The sequence below is a fragment of the Dipodomys merriami genome, unplaced genomic scaffold, assembly GCF_024711535.1.
Source record: "Dipodomys merriami isolate MVZ:Mamm:240054 unplaced genomic scaffold, mDipMer1.0.p SCAF_45, whole genome shotgun sequence".
NCBI classification, from domain to species: Eukaryota; Metazoa; Chordata; class Mammalia; order Rodentia; family Heteromyidae; genus Dipodomys; species Dipodomys merriami.
In genome coordinates, this window is record NW_027206013.1 from 3762006 (window position 1) to 3779428 (window position 17423).

The window sequence follows — 17423 nt, forward strand, 5'->3', positions numbered from 1 at the left end:
TGCTGGTACCTTTAGTGAGGCCTGATTTGTGGTCAGTTGGATAAATGCTCAGGAGTGGGATTGCTGGGTCACAGGGTTGTTTCTTTGAGGGTTTGTTTTAGGGGCATTTCATTTTTGAGCTCTAGGTATCTTTTAGATATAAGGCCCTTGTCTGATGCATAGCTAGTAAAAATCTTCTCCCATTCTGTGGGCTTTCTATTTATCTTGCTACCTATGTCCTTTGGCATGCAGAAACCCCAGTGTGAGGCAATCCCATTTATCCAGTGTTTCTTTGATTTGTTGAGATTCTGGATCTTCACTTAGAAAGTTTCCACCCATGCCAAGGAACCCTAGTGTTTCCCCTGTCCTTTCCTGTAATTTTTTTTAAGGAATCTGGTCTTACATTGAAGTCTTTGGTCCATTTGGAATTGATTCTGATGCAGGGTGATATATAAGGATTTAGCTTCAGTTTTCTGGATATGTATAGCCAATTCTGCAAGCACCATTTGTTGAAGAGGTCTTTCTTCCATGCTGTGTTTTTTGCTCCTTTATCAAATATTAGGTGTCTATAGGTCTGTGGGTTCATTTCTAGGGTTTCTATTCTATTCCATTGGTCCTCAGGGCTATTCTTGTGCCAGTAACAAGCTGTTTTTTTTTAATTACTACTCTGTTTTACTTTACTATTCTGTTTTTACTTTGTTACTACTCTGCTCTTCATCTGTTATTTCCTCCTGAATCTAGTGGACTTTAGCTTCCACTTTTCCTAAATTCAAGGCTTCTACTTTTTTATTTTCTAAGTCCATGAGTGTTTTTTTAAATGATTTTTAAGGCTTCTTCTTTTACCAACAAATACCTCTTGATAAGTCTTAACAGAGGAGTGGGGGCTCAGATTATGTAATTTGCTTGACCACCAGGGAGATTTTGCATCAGGACTAGCAGTTGGTGAGGATGGTGCTGAAATCTCAGGGATAGTTTTCTAGACCTAGCACTTGCTTCCTCCCAGTCTCTTGTAGAGGTATGGGAAGTAGAGTCAGGCTTCTGGAGAGATAAGGTAGATCCTTCCCTGGTGAGAAGGCGGAGGAGGAATTAATCATGAAATGGAGGTAACATTCAGTGTCATTTAAGCTTGTACCCAGGAACTCTTTGAGTCTTAAATTTATCTTCCTCACTCATGCCTAGGAAGAATTCAGCCCCCATGAACTTTATTACTCTGGGGGGTATGTGAGGTAGGCTCTGGGACGTTGTCCCTGTTACCCAAATGACCCAAAATGTCAAACACAGATTATAGTGACTCTGGTGGTTGATATAAGCAGTCAGTGTGGTAGGGAATCCATTTACCCTGGATCTGTCCTGCTTTTGCCCTGTTACTTCATGCCTATGGACTAGGGGAGTTTTAGATTCCTAGCTAGCAAGAGGAAAGCAGTAAGGAGGGAAGGGAAGAAGGAAGGAAGAAAGGAAGGAAGGGATGAAGGAAAGAAGAAAGGAAGGAAGGAGGGGGAGAAAAGGAGGGAGGGAAGGAAAGGAGGAAGGGAAGGAAGGAAGAAAGGAAAGAAAAACAGAGAGGAAGGAAATGGAAGAGGGAGAGAGAGAGGGAAGACAGGTACAGTTATTACATTGGGCTTGAAATCATCACATAAATCAGAAGTTATTAAAATTTTCCATTTAGTGCTGGTGAGGATTCAGGTGAAAAAAAAGATCCCTCATACACTGTTGGAGGGAATGTATACTAATGTAGCCTTTATGGTAATCAGTATGGAAGTTCCTCCAAAAACTCAAAATAGACCTTCCATATGACCACAGGTGTGGTCACAGTTCTGGTTTTCCTGGATTCCAGAGAAGTTATCATCAGAGTCATCACTTGAGGGGGTCAGTCTTGGTTTCATGTTGATTATTCCTTCTCCAGGATACAGCTATATCATTATAGGAAATTGTCCTCATTTAGAGGGTGGACTGTTCATAGGCTCTATTATTCATTCTTTAGGGGCAGTTCCAGACCCTTGTCATAAAAATGTTATTGTCCTGTCTTTCCTGGATTTCCAAGTGATTCCATTGTGAATACATGGCTTAGAACAAGGACAAATACAAAATGAAGGTTAGGATGACAACCTTTTCCCCTGATGTTAGCTAATTTATGCATCCATATTAGTACTCAATGATCTTCAGTAAAAGCAGGGTTTTTGTTTGTTTGTTTGTTTGTCAGTCATGGGGCTTGAACTCTGGGCCTGAGCACTGTCCCTTAGCTCTTCAGCTCAAGACTAGCTCTACTGTTTGAGCTATAGCGCCACTTCCATTTTTTCTGTTTTTTTTTTTCTTTTTCTTTTTTCTTTTTTAATTGGAGATAAGAGTTTCACAGACTTTCCTGCCCGGGCTGGCTTTGAACCTAGATCCTCAGATCTCAGCCTCCTGAGTAGTTAGGATTACAGGTATGAGCCACCAGCACCTGGCCAGTGAAAGCAGGTTTTAAACACCTGTTACACTCTCCTATGGAATGGAACATGATGTGTATGCTCAAGAACAGTAGCCACTCTCTTCAGGTGCCTTGAGGAGGTCCCAGGGAAGCAGCCAGGCTCTGAACTTATCTGCCACATACTGAAAGCTGAGTACTGAGTCGGTGACAAGCCTGAGAAGGCCTCTTCCACCTAGCCCTCACACTGGACTGCAGCTACCAACATGGGGCACCATGGGGGTAAAGAGCTGAGTTTTGTTGCATTTCAAAATCTGGGAAATTTGAGTTCATAAGTAACTAGTATGCTCATAAGCTATCTAATATTGTCACCCTGACAACAATAGAAAAAAGTTCGTGTGCCCCAGGTCTTCAAAATTGTTTCTTCTATCATAAAATTGGATGGAAACACATCATATGGCACTGAGAAAGCCTAGCATTCTACAGCCAGGGAGGCTCCAGTATCACCACAATGCTTAGAGAAGTTCCCAGGGATCTTTATCGCTAGGCTCATCCAGGAGGACTGGCCCAAAGCACAGTACTATTGGGGTTACTGGAGTTTTAGGGCAAAAAACCCATCTCCCAAAGTCCCAATAGACTAGACTTAGCTGCCCATCCCAATCTACAAATTGAAGAGATGGGTAGTTATGATTGGCAGAAAAATAAGATGTAATCAACATGGCCACCTTGGGAAGTATAGATAAGAAGGTTCAATAACCCCAAATCCATCATGGAGGTACTGATAGGAACTAAATTATATGGGAGAAGAGACATGATGTATGTATAGCTAACTGGTCTCAGTTCAACTATGTCTAGTTGATCATTATCTCAGGATTTGCCAGGGTAAGAGAAAGGCTTGGGATGGAAATTGGACATTTTGTAAATATTGTTACAAGCTGGTTTCAATCCAGTTGTTCCCAGGATCTAAGGTAACCTCTGGAGAGACAACTCAGATCTTATTCTCTCTCCCTTTTGCCCTTATTCTTTGCCTTCTCTCCATCCAGTTTCTTACTCACTTGTGGACTACTCAGATACTTGAGAAGAGCCTAAAGTATCTTAGATGTCTTCTTTTCCTGATCCTGCTACCTCCCTCCTTTCGCAGAGTTGGATGCCTAAATCAATTCCCTTTTCCCTCCTCCTTCCTCCTTCCCCCAATAAACCTCTTTGAAATCACCTCACCTTGGCCAGGAGTGTGGCCTGTGAGAATTGTTACCTGAGGGTGACTGTGACCAGTGGGTGGTTGGATAGGTGAAGAGCCAAGATTCTTGATATCTGAAACAAAGAACATAAACACAGTATAGCAAAGCAAGGTGTTTAGTAGAAAAGGCTAAAGTATACTGTTATGGGAAATGGTAGCTCATGGGCAAGCCCAGTGGTTTTCTTTAAAAATCAGCTTTCTAAGGTTTGGAGAGTGTGAGAGTGCTACCAGATTGGTGATTGGTGCTCCTCCAGGAAGAAAGTCTCCAAAAGAAAGGAGACTTCTGCCTGGCCCTTGGGTACTAAGATTTTGATATTGTCCCAAATGAGAATATAAGGACACACAGAGACAGATTAAAGAAAGTTTATTAATAAAACAAAGTGAAGGATGATAGAAACATAGAAACACAATCCAGACATGAGTGCGAGCATGTGTGATAATAAGTGTGATGATTGCTCTAACAATGTGGATATTAATGGTTAAAAATAGCTTGGGCAAGGAAACTTCATACCTGTAGTCCTAGCTACTCAGGAGGTGGAGATCTGAGGAGGCTGAGAATTGTGGCTCTAAGTCAACCCAGGAAGGAAAATCTATGAGACTCATCTCCACTTAACCATCAAAAAGCCAGAAATAGAAGTGTGATGCTAGCCTCAAGTAAAAAAGCTAAGAGATGGCACCCAAGCTCTAAATTCAGCTGAGTAGAGGTATGGATATATGTACACACACACACACACACACACACACACACACACACACACGCACGCACGCACGCACGCACACACACACACTGAGTAGATTGGGGTTTGGCTCAAATGCACCTTAAGAAAAGTGCTCCCCTTTGTTCTACCACCTGGTACAATTTACCATTCTTGTTGTTGCACATTATAATAATAGAGCCCAGAGATTTCAAGGTTGGCCTGCTCACCAAACTTGGGTCATTGATATTTGGACATTTCTTCAAACAAAGGATGGATTCTGCCACACACTCCCTTCAAGACAGGTTTCCATGCTTGAGATAAGTATTTTTAAATGTATTTTGTGCCAAGGTGAGTCATCTCCCCATCCCTGTCAAAATGTGTCTATTTTTAAAGATATTCTTGTCTGTTTGCAGAGCACACTAGTTTGGGGGACACAAGTAGGCAAGGGTCAGAGAGAGAAACAAACTCTTCTGCCTTTGTGTCCTTGTTACTAACATTGTAGCTTATGAGAAAGTATAAGGCTTAAAACAAAGAAAATAGTGTTTATGTGCTTTTAATCAAGCTAGTCATTGATACAGTGTTTGTCTCCAAATTCCTGGCTGCTGTTTCCCATACCTTGTTTTCCTTGATCAGTCCTGACTCTGAAGGAGGTCACTGTGGGCTGATTTTAGGGAAATGAAGAATTATGACTTGCCAGACTTCTTGAATGAATGTGTCTGTATACTTTTTTTGGAGGGGGAAAGGTAGTACCACGACTTGAAATCAGAGCCTCCCACTCTTGCTCAGCTTTTTAATTCGTGGCTGGTTCCTTACTTCTTGAGCAACATCTCTAGTTCCAGCCTTTTGCTAATTATTTGGAGATAAAAGTCTCTCAGATTTATCTTTGTTGTTGTTGGCGGTGGTGGTTGTGGGGCTTGAACTCGGGGCAGGAAGCTACCCTTGAGCTCTTCTGCTTAAGGCTAGTGCTCTATCACTTTGAGGCACGGTGTCACTTCTGGTTTTCTGGTGATTAACTGGAGGTAAGAGTCTCACAAACTTTCCTGCCCAGGCTGGCTTTGAATCACAATCCTCAGATCTAAGCCTCCTGAGTAGCTAGGATTACAGGTGTGAGCAACCAGCACGTTCAGATTTATTTTACTGAGTGGTTTTGAACTGTGATCCTCAGATCCCAGCTTCCTGAGTAACTAGATTATAGACAAGAGCTACCAGTGCATGGCCATCCCATAGTTTTAAGTAGGTGTGCATGAAGCCCTAAGTTTGTGGAGGAAAGGTCAGGGGAAGGACACATATGATGCAGATGCTTCAGACTGGTTAGAGCTGGCCCAGAGTTTACTTTTGCTACCTCTAGGAAGAAGTTCTAGCCACCAACTGGCTACTAATTACACACAAAAAAGACATGGCCCTAGGAAGTACTAGGGGGGGAGGATATAGAACTCATGATTGTTTCCTAGGTCGTCTAATAGAAGGAGTTGGTTTCAGCATTGTTTCCCTGTAGCTAACCTGCTTTAGGTCTCTCTGTTTTTATAACAGGTGCTTAACAATTGCTTTTGTTGAGAAATACTAACTCTGTACTTGGGTCCATAAATTAACTAAAAGCAAGACAAAAGCTAGGCATCTCTACAATTTTAGTTCAAGAGGCTGAGATCTGAGGATTGTGGTTAGAAGCCACCCAGAATGAAAAGTCTTTGTCATCTCCAGTTAACCACCAGAAAACTGGAAGTAGTGCTCAAAGTGGTAGAATGCTAACTTTAAACAAAAGAGCTCAGAGACAGTGACCAAGCCCTGAATTCAAGCCTCATAACCAACAAAAAAAGTCAGTCATCTCAACTTCCTTTGTTATCTTTGTTGTTTGCTCTGAGCCATTTTTCCTGCTGTCACTTTACAGCCATCTTGCTTGGGATCTGGAAGGTCTAGACCATCAGTAACTCTTATTGTACCTACGCCTCACAACCCTGAATCACCCTGAGATGAGCTGCTGCCAGAACCTTCTGTGCAGAGTGGACCAAGTTTGGGTGCTGGGAACTTAATCCTCATTGCACTGGGATTTGAAATGGGATGTTTAAGAGGTGAATCTATCATGAGGGCTCTACCAGAAAGTGCTTATCCAGGAGTTTGTTCATGCTTTTGAGAATGGATGTTAAAAAGGCAAATTTGGGGCTGCATTTGGTTTTCTATGCCCGTAGTCCCAATCCATATGAGATAAATAGCTTTATACAGAGAAATGAGACAATTACAGTTTGAGGTTAGCCCTGGCAAAAGCAAGACTCTATCTCAAAAAAACAGGCTAGGTCTGGTAGTGCAACAACTCAATAGAGAGATGTAAGAGGATCAAGGTCTGTTACCACTCTGGGCAAAAAGCATGATACCCTTTCTGAATAATAAACTACAGAGAAGGCAGTTGAAGGCCCTGGCTCAAGTGGTAATGTACTTGCCTAGTAAGTACAAGAGGTCAAACCTAGTAAGTACTGAGGTCAAACCTCAGTACTGACAAAAACAAAAATAAAAATAAAAAAAGACAAATTTAAGCCTCTTTTGCCACCTGTTGCCCTCTTGTTTTCTGCCATGAGTGATGTAGCAGGAAAGTTTTAGCCAGATGGAGCACCTTGATGTTAGACTTATTACCATCTAGAGCTAACCAGCACATTGCTTTTGTTTATTAATTGCCCATTATCTGTGGTTCTGTTGAGAGAGCAAATCAGTTATTACCCAAGGCTCCTGGACAGCATTGTGGTCTAGCAAGCTGAAACCAGATGGGAAAGAGATATTGCTTCAAAATATCTTGCCTCTGCCTCTCCCTACTCTAGTTTTTATCCCTTTCCTATTGGGAGAGGATTTGCAGAAGAGACCTAATTAGGAATTAACAACCAATCTGAATGTTGTAGGACCCAACTAATAAAATGTCACGTTCCACAAACACCTAATTATAAAAAGAGCAACTGATCAGAACACAGCCCAGGGTATACGAAGCCCTAAACTCAGAGTCACCTAGAGAGAGCCACCTGGGGAAAAGAGAAAATGGATGGCAAAGAGGACACACAATAGACAGAGCAGCAGTGGCCTTCGAGCAAGATACTTCTCTTCTTCATAAAGTTCTTCATACTCACTCTCTGCTGTCCTAGACTTCATCGAATTCTTGAGAGAAAAACCTGAAGAGGCTTACAGAGGCAACCGCAGTGCAGCTGCAGCATTAGCATGCATTGTCTACCACTGAGCTGCAACACCAAGCAGGCACTACATGGCAAAATACAGATTAAGAAATCCAAGCTAAATAGAAAATCAAAAGCCCTTAGGGAAAAATTGGGGAAAGGATAACTACAGTAATCAATCTTGAACTGTTTTCCTTTAAAGTGTTTTATATTTATACAACATAGTACAACTGACAAAGATATACATACGGAACAACACAAATTTATACATTAGAATTATTTTGTGGTCATCCTTCGTGTAATGTAGTATGAACATAACCTTTCATGAATATGAAAGGTCCTTCATCAATTCTAAAACGTTTCTGGCTTATATTTATGTATAAGTACTAATTATATCATGAGAATGCATAGTTTCATTCAATGTCATATTAAATCAATATATTGAAAGCAACACTAATCATTTTTGGCAATTGAAAGATCACACATAATCTTTTGTGTGTATGTGTGTGCTGGTATGGGGGCTTGAACTCAGGGTCTCACACTTTTGATTGGCTTTTTTGCTCAAGATTGGTACTCTATTATATGTCACACCTCCACTTCTGTTAATTCTTAAATTTTTACTTTGAGGAGGATCTTTTTGCTTCTTCAACCACAAGTAGAACTTGGTGATATTTTATGGCTATAACAACATTTCTGATCAATTTTAAAAGAATACATTTTATTATGCCTACAGCTAAAAATTCTTGCTGAATGATTCAAAAATGATTTAAACCTTCAAAAATAATTTCATAAATGTTATTTCCAAAATTTAAATCTTCTGGAAAATAACACTGACAAAATGTGTATGTTTTGAAATATGATTTGATGTTTTAATCTGCACACACATTTTGAAATAATTATAATCATCAAGCTAATTAGCATTTCTACCAACTCCCATATTTGTGTGTAATGAGACCATTTAAGATATACTCTATAAGTAAGTCTCAAGTGTCTATTTTTAGGCTGATTTGTTAAAACTCCAAAAACGCATACTCCAAAAATACATACATCGAAAATGAAAGGAAAATTAGTAGCTCCAAAATCAAGTGACTCAAATATGAAAGACAAATTCTGTGGCTGAAATAACACAGAAAGAACTACTCATGGTTGAAGAAGCAAAAATATCCTCCTCAAAGTAAAGATTATAAGAATGAAATGCTGCTTCCAAGTATACAACTCTGTATCAGAAAGGAAGCTGCCTGTGGATTAGATTTCTAGCATGTACTCCAGCATTACTTATTGACTATCCCTGCAATTTTTCAGCCTTTGACCTATAGCTGCCCATCTTCCAAACTCCCGACCACTATCCTCCTCTCTGCTTCTTAAGACTTGAACTGACTTAGATGCTACCAACTACGATCATGTGATATTTCTTGCTGTTTCTATTTTGTTCACATAGCAGAATACCTTCCAATAAATATTTCTTTCAAATAACAGCATTTCTTCCCTTTAGACATTTATCATATCCTTGGCATAATATAGCTGGAATGTTTTAGGCATGGATTGGGTTTTATAAAAATCACTAAGAAAAATTGAAGAGATTTTTCACTTTTAGAATTTATTTTAAAAATATAAATTGAAGTTGGGTGCTGGTGGTTCATGCCTGTAATCCTAGCTACTCAGGAGGCTGAGATATGAGGATGGTGGTTCAAAGCCAGCCCAGGCAGGAAAATCCATGAGATTCTTATCTCCAATTAACCACCAGAAAACAAAAGTGGTGCTGTGGCTCAAGTGGTAGAGCACTTACCTTGAGATGAAGAGCTCAGGGACAGTGCCCAGGCCCAAAGTTCAAGCCCTGTGACTGGCAATATATATATATGAACATAATATATACATACATATTATGTGCACACACACATATATAAAACATGGGTAAAAATTTAAGGCTAATCCTTGGAGATCCTGATTATATATGAAGTTTCAGACCTGATAACTTCACAACTTATTTTGTAATGGAGTTATAGCCCAGGTGCATGTGACTTTCACAAACATATCTAGAGATCTATGAAACTCAAAAGAAAAAACACCGCACATACACTAAACATAAGTTGCCACAGTAAAACTGAGCACTCTGCAAACTTTACGACTACAAATAAACTGCAAAGTAGATTACTCAAATACAAAGATGAAAAGATCTTTTTAAAAGGACTAGAATTAACCAGAAGAAATTAAACGTCAATAATTCTAAGAATGAAAGGATGAAATAGTGATCCATAAAAAAATAAAAACTTTAGATGATGGAAAAATATAAACTTTGTAAAGGTTTCTGAAAATGAATAGGATTTAAGGGGAAGAAAGACTACAAGGACAAGGTGATGAGATGTCAGGTGTCCCCTTCTAAGACAGGTCTCACACGAAGAAACAACAAGCAGATGCAGAGTCACAATGGAGACAGACAGGTGCAGAGGTGGTGTGAGAGAGAAGGCTCACAGTAAAGAACAGAGGTGGGGTACAGAGCCAGGAAACATCAAGAAAGATCATGTTTTGTAAGCATTGCACAGACACATCAGAGAGAAGCTCTGATGGAATGGAAAACTATTGCTGAACCTTGCATCATAGAAAAATGACTTAACAGGAGAATATTGCTGCTAATTCCATACAAAGATACCATAGTAGAAAAGGGGAAAAGGACTAATGTCACTCTTGATAATAATTACCTACTGTGCAAGCTACTTTCTGAAAATGAGGTAAAAATCACTGAGAAAATGATACAAAGCATGAAAGGCCTATTAATGAGAATGAGAAAAATTCAGAAATGAAAGGAACAGAAGTAGAGAGAGAAGAAAAACCACTGAAAAAACACTTCAGACATGAATTGTAAAGTAGATGTGAAGGGTTTTGACAACAACTAGATGAAGAAGGAAGAGCTGACAAATATATAAGATAAACATCCATCATTGGTTGCCAGTTCCAAACAGCAGATTCCAGGGTGATAGATGAAGAAATGGCCATGCAGTGGTATCTCAGAATACTGCTTATTAAATAAATAATATTTTAATTACTACCCTAGGGTGAGGAATGAGTTTAACCCATAGACAAGGTGAAGATCCCATTCTCTCCCCCAACCTCCACTACTATAGGTTCACATTAGCCCAGGGCAAACTTAAGGGGTCACAGGAAAACAGGCAAAAGGGCACATGCCAGGAAGTAGAGGACAGGAAGTCAGAAAGCACTTAAGAAGTTCTGTAAGGGATCCAGGAATTGCTGCACTAAGGTAGGGTACATATGGGGATTTGTCTTTTGGTAGGAATGAATGAAAAAGGTGAAACATTCATCATCCTGTTGCCTTTTTCAACCAGTGATTTTCCATGGTGTCATTCATGCTTCAAGCACACAATCAGATCATGTGCAACCAGTCACAGTCCCCACAGGGCTCTAGAGTTTCCACCCTTGATTACCCCAAGTCACTTAACCAATAAAAGAAATGTAGGTGTCTGAAAGGGAAAAACCTAAATGAAGAAACAAAGCAAATACTAAAGACCATAGACTCACCAGGTATAGTGGTCCACGCCTGTAATTCCAGCTCTCCGAAGCCAGCTCTTGGGAAGCTAAGATGACAAGGCTGTTTTATATGCTATATCCTTCCCCAAGTCTGTAGTCAAAATTTCTTTAGAAATAGAAAACAGTGCTTTGGAATTTTTTTTAACAGTAGTGGTGTAGTGCCTCACTAGCATGCAAAAGATCTTGGGTTTAATCCCCAGAACTGAAAAGGGGCAGGGGAGAGAGAAAGAGAGATGGGGGGAGTGGCTCTCTATTTGGTATAATGAATATCAACAGATATTCTAGAAAGTCCCCAGCTTGGAAGAAAACATAATCCTTTGTGTATCTATAAGTGCAAATAACATCCGGATAATGAAAAGCAGAATCTCCTCAACCTTTTAGAAGGAAATCTTCTGTGTCAGAGGAAAATAGAGCAGCAGAATGAAGGTTCACAAGGCTAGGCATAGGGAAACCATGCATTTGATAGCAGCCAAGGTGACTTTTAGGTATAAAAGCCCTGGCATGCAAGTTGTCCTGGAAGATCTCAAGTAATGCTATTCCTATGGTCCCTTCCAGATGACCAAATGGACTTCAGTCAGCAATCACAAAAGATACTGACAATAAGGACAGATGATAAATGCTAAGTTGGTAGATGGTGTGCTCAAATAAGATTAAATGATTGACTGGGAAGGTGGCTCAGTGGTAGAATGCTTGCCTAGCATGCATGAAGCCCTGGGTTTGATTCCTCAGTACCACATAAACAGAAAAGGCTGAAAGTGGTGCCGTGGCTCAAGTGGTAGAGCACTAGCCTTGAGCAAAAGAAACTCAGGGACAGTGCCCAGATCCTGAGTTCAAGCCCCAATACTGACAAAAAACAAAAAAGATTAAATGATTGGAAAAGGAGGCTTTGTTTGAAGTGGGAGCACTCACTAGAATGACTCCATTATAATTCATTCTTGTGTAAAGAGATGGAAGAAAACGTGATGGTTAAGATAAGCCTCATTTCACACACATACACACACATACACTGTGTGTGTGTGTGTGTGTGTGTGTGTGCGTGCATGTATGTATGAAACAACTAGTAATAAGACTATTATTTAATATTACAACATCCAAAATATAATTTATACAATGAAACATTACTGTCACTGTTATTTCAAGAATCACTATTTAATGCAGTAATATTCTGTATAAAATATACAATTTATTCTTAATCTATCCAATTAAACTAATCCTTAACATACATATAACAACATAAATTATTAATTTTAAAACATAAAGTTGATTGCATAGAGATCTTAGGTGGAGGGTCTTGACGTGACATCTGTTTATTCCAGATCTTCTAGGTATAAGGAATCTATGTCGTTCCTATGGGTGGCAGGGGAGGAATCTGCAACACAGATACAGGTTTGGGTTCATTGGGGGAGTTGCAGAGATGAGGGAGGTGGGCTCATTGCAGAGATGCAGGGATGATATAGGTGGGCTCATTGGAGAGATGGAGAAGTGAGAGAAGAGGGGTAACTAGAAGATGCATAGATGAGGGAGGAAGGCTCATGGGGAGGGGTGGGAATGCAAAGGTGAGGGAACAGGCTTCCCTGGAGAGTACAGATGTAACCCAGAGGCTCCTTAAGCCCAGGAAGGTGATGATCTTTGGCCTCCTTAAAGGCCCAGTTCTAAGGGTTCCAAGGCCTGCCTTCTACCTTCTGCTGAAGTTGTCTCTGTGCAGAGAGAGTCTAAATGCCCTCTAGGAAGAAATACCGCAGCCATTCCCCTGGACAGCCTTCAAGGGCTGCACACCTCACAGTGGATTTAAAGAGAGGAAAGAAGGGCTTCTCCAACTCCAGATGGAAAGGACTATACCCCACACACCTGTGCACCCTGAGGAACGGGAGACTCAGTGAACAGGTAGAACCATAATCTGCCCTTCACCTCTACCCTCTGTGGAACCTACTCCCCATCCTGAGACCCACAGGCAGCTTCCTCAAGCTCTTCCATCATTCAAGAGTACTTTTCCAGCCAGGCACTGGTGCTTATGGGCTCCTGCCTGTAATCCTAGCTACTCAGGAGGCTAAGATCTGAGGATCATGCTTTGAAGCCAGCCTGGACAACAAAGTCCATGAGACTTGTATCTCCAATTAAGCATCAAAAATGCTGGAAGTGGAGCTGTGGCTCAAGTGGTAGAGTACTAACCTTGAGCACAAAAGCTTGGAGAGAGTGCCCAGGTCCTGAGTTCAAGCCCCAGGACTGGCACAAAAGAAAAGTACTTTTCTAATAGTCCTATCCAACTGTGTTAGTGCTTCTTATTTCAAATAAAGCATTTTCTGGTGTTTAATATTGTGTCACTTTAGAAGATACTATTATGAAAAGGGTCTTAGAAATATAACATCTATAATGAATAAAAAGGATGTAAGAAATGTATCGTTCCTGTTGACTCAAGATGCTGAGAGCCAGAGGATTGCATTTCAAAGCCATCACAGACAAAAAAAAAAAAGCTGGACTAGGGTGTAGCTCAGGTGGTAAGAGTTCCAGCCCAGAAAGAAGGAGAGGAGTAAGTACAAGACAAGGTTCTGAGTTCAAACGAGAGAGAGAGAGAGAGAGAGAGAGAGAGAGAGAGAGAGAGAGAGAGAGAGAGAGAGAGAGAGAGAGAGAGAGAGAATGAATGGGGGCAAGAAGGGAAAAGAAAAGGAGAAAAGAAATTTTAAAATGTTGTAATTCTGACTTCTTTAACTCATCCCTAGGAGCACTGCATTGCTTGTTTACTTGCTTGCTTGCTTTATTTATTTAGTGTTAGTGCTTAAACTCAGGGCCTAGGTGCTGTTCCTGAGATGTTTTGCTCAAGGCTAGTGCTCCACCACTTAAGCTACAGCTCCATTTCCAGCTTTTTTTTTTGATAGTTTTAGTAGAGATAAGAGTCTCACAGACTTTCCTGCTCAGGCTGGCTTTGAATTGCGATCCTCAGATCTCAGCCTCCTGAGTTGCTAGTATCAGGTGTGAGCCACCAGCACCTGTCTTCATTGTGTTGCTTTCAGATAGGTGTTTTATTTAACATACCAAAATACATAAAATACATATAAAACAGCAGTATTTGGCTAGAGCCATGATGTTATGAGGTGACCTGGGTTCCCATGAGACTCCAAAGAGGCTAGGGTACCCTGGCAAATCCCAGGATCTTTGAGCATCCCAGAGTGGGCTGTGAGGAGGCGGCCACGCTATTGTCTGTATGAAAAGGAGCCTGGGCTACCTCTCTCAAACTCGTACTTAAAGAGTGGGGACAGAATTATCTCCCAACACCTGCCATAACCAGTGATTCACAAGTCATCTCTCTGTTCATTATGGGGCATCGGACAGGCAAGACTTTTCCTGCAGACTGCATGTGCACAGCACTGGCAGCAATGCCACAAAGGACGCAATGCACAGCCTCCTCGAAAGTTGTGAACAAAATGGTCCTTGCCGCCACCCCCAGTTTCCTTGTTACTCTAGCAGCTGGGGAGGCTCTGCATGGCAGGAGCCCAAGGCTGTGGGATAGACTTCTGCTCTTGGGGAAACTGTCATTGAATGCCAACTGTTACCTGTCCTTTTATCTTCATGTTGCTTTTCGCATACATCAGTGGCCAATTTGGGTCCTGCTTGGTTTGCCTGGAGACCTTGATGAACTGAAAAGCACATCAAGTTAGGCAAGCAATGGGAGCTTATACTCATTCACCTTGTCCTCCATCAACACGACCATACTTACATTCCTCCTCCTCTTCTAGTTCACTGAAGCCCTCGCTGCTCCCTATGGACTCTAGATACAGAGAATCCATTGACATCTGCAGAGAACAGAAATACTGTGTATGTTCAGAGCCACTTGGGACAAGAGTATGTTTTGGGGTGGGGGCCCCTCAGGGCAAAACCTGACTTCTCTGGATCTGTTGGTTCTGCAGCAGGATGGGGCTCAGTTCTTCTAATCCCAGTCCAGCCACCTAACTGCCTGGAGGCTGCTCAGTTCAGTTCATTGGTGTGGTCTGGGCTCAGACACCAGTGCAATGTTAAAGGAGAGCAGACCAGAAGGGAATTTTATAGACATTGTATATATAACAACACTTAAGGGCTACACAATGATGCTTGGGTCAATCATGGACCATAAAGACAATGTGTGGCTGAGTGAGGTCCTTGCCAACTTTATTTGCTTAAGTATGATCTATGATGTTTAAACTTGAAGAAATCACCTGAAGATCCATTTCTCAGGACCAATCCTATCTGACTGGCACAACACTGTGTGCCAACTGCCTTGTATGAGGCAGGTCCTTCAGCCTGAGAATTATTGGAAATAAGAAAAAGAGAAAGTAACAACTAAATAGTAATTCATGAACCAGAAAGAAAGAAGGTAAAAAGGAAATAAAAGGTTAGGTGTCTCACAACAGTAATACTAACTACTTGAGAGACAGAGATAGGAGGAACTAAGTTTGAGGCCAGCCAGACAAAAGTTAGCAACAGGTTGGGTATGATGGTGCATGCTTGTGGTCCCAGATACTTGGAGGCAGAGGTAGGAGAATCATAATCTGAGCTGACCTAGAAAGTTTTGGAATCTATCTGAAAAATAATCTGAAAGGACTGGAGGCTTGTTGCCTTGATTGGTACAGTGCTTGGTTAGCAAGAGTAAGGCTCTGAGTTCAGTCCCCAGTACTGACAAAGAAGGAAGGAAAGAAAAAAAGAAAGAAAGAAAGAAAAAAAAAAAGAAAGAAGGAAAGAAAGAAAGAAGGAATGGAAGGAAAAGAAAGAAAAAGAAGGAATGAAGGAAGGAAGGGAAGGAAAAGAAAGAAAAAGAAAGAAAGAAAAGGAATTTAAGGAAGAAATGAATTACATGCAATATGTAGGTTCTTTTTGAAGAGCTGACAGATACGTTATCTTCTGAGTGACCAGGAACAGTAGCAGTGATGGAATAGACATGCAGATGAAAGGAGAGAGAGTCAAAATTGAGATGAGAATTCAAATCCCCTGCTGTTTCTCAGCACCCTCTCTAACCTCATGCCTACACTTCTGTCTCAAGGCCTGGAGTGCCTCCCTCCTGCAATGACAGAGGTGGTCGCTCATCTCCAACGTACTTTTCCTGCCCTGCTGGTTGGTTGACTGGAACCAGGAAGAGACATCTGTGCTATTCTCCTGACTTCCTCCTCCAGGAGGCAGCCACTGTCTCTAAGACATGACAGACTTCCCTCTCTACTCCTCACTTCACTGCCTGCCTTTCTGTCAGACTCCACCAGTCATGTTATTCAGCAATATAAAACTCTGGGAGAAATATTCAAGGTATACTCTTCTATCCACTCCAAGAAATTAAAGAGTTGCTTCCCATATTAGGAGCACTTTCTGAGCCTGTGTAGGTTCTGTGAGGGGTTAGTACAACCAATGCCACATAGTGAATGATTCTTTTTTTTTTTTTTTTTTTTGGCTTAACACTAGCACTCTACCACTTTGAGCCATAGTGCTACTTCCAGTTTTCTGGTGGTTAATTGGAAGTATGAGTCGTGGACTTTTCTGCCCAAGTTGCCTTCGAGCCTTGATCCTCAGATCTCAGCTTCCTGAGTGGCTAGGATTACAATACCTGGCTTGAATTATTATTTTTTATTTTTATTTTTTATTTTTTTGGGGTCTGGTCGTGGGGCCTGAACTCTGGGCCTGGGTGCTGTCCCTCAGCTCTTCAGCTCAAGGCTAGCACTTTACCACTTGAGCCACAGCACCACTTCCGGCGGTTTTTTCTTTTTGCTTATGTGGTGCTGGGGAATCGAACCCAGGGCCTCATGCATGCAAAGCAAGCACTCTACCACTGAGCCACTTTCCCAGCCCCATGGCTTGAATTATTTTTGTGTATGTATATACGTATATATGTATGTATGTATGTATGTATGTATGTATGTATGTATGTATGTATGTATGTATGTATGTATGTATATGCCAGCCCTGGGGCTTGAACTCAGGGAGCTGGAAGCTGTTCCTTAGTATTTTTGCTGAAGGCTAGCACTCTAACACTTGAGCCACAATTCTACTTCTGGCGTTTGGGTGATTAATAGGAAGTAAGAATCTCATGATTTTCCTACTCAGCCTGGCTTGGAACCACAATCCTTAAATCTTAAGACTCCTGAATGGCTAGAATTACAGGCATGAGCCACCCATGCCCAGCTTGAGAATGGTTCTATTATGCTTTGGAATACCTTAAGTGACTTGTAAACATTTAATCTTCATACCAACACAATAAAATTTAGAAATAATGTGACTTGTCCAAATCCCTTTGATTTGCAAGTAAGGAACAGATTTGGGAAATGTTGACTTTTAAATCAGGGAAAGAAAAGAAGTTACACCACTATACAGTCAATGCCCATGAACAAAATGTGTCATTGCTGTCATCAAGGTGCAAGTATAACTCTGTCTTCCATCTATTTTCTTCCTTTGCTTTGCTTTCCTTC

The 17423-nt window shown here is 41.1% G+C and overlaps 1 protein-coding gene across 3 annotated transcripts in view; it reads right to left on the reverse strand.

Moving 5' to 3' along the window:
- Nucleotides 1–1317: 1317 nt before the first annotated feature.
- Nucleotides 1318–17423, reverse strand: part of LOC138808326 (uncharacterized) — a 47142-nt gene continuing 31036 nt past the window's right edge. The window contains exons 8-12 of one of the 3 annotated variants that reach the window (XM_069994399.1): nt 15827–15873; nt 14717–14792; nt 14553–14636; nt 3636–3694; nt 1318–1384 (exon numbers count right to left, since the gene is read on the reverse strand). In XM_069994399.1, the coding sequence (XP_069850500.1) occupies nt 1373–1384; nt 3636–3694; nt 14553–14636; nt 14717–14792; nt 15827–15873 (278 nt within the window). In that variant the 3' untranslated portion in view covers nt 1318–1372. Of the gene's footprint in view, nt 1385–1594; nt 2043–3635; nt 3695–12212; nt 12374–14552; nt 14637–14716; nt 14793–15826; nt 15874–17423 lie in introns of those variants that run through there. The other 2 variants (XM_069994398.1, XM_069994400.1) reach the window with 2 other exon arrangements.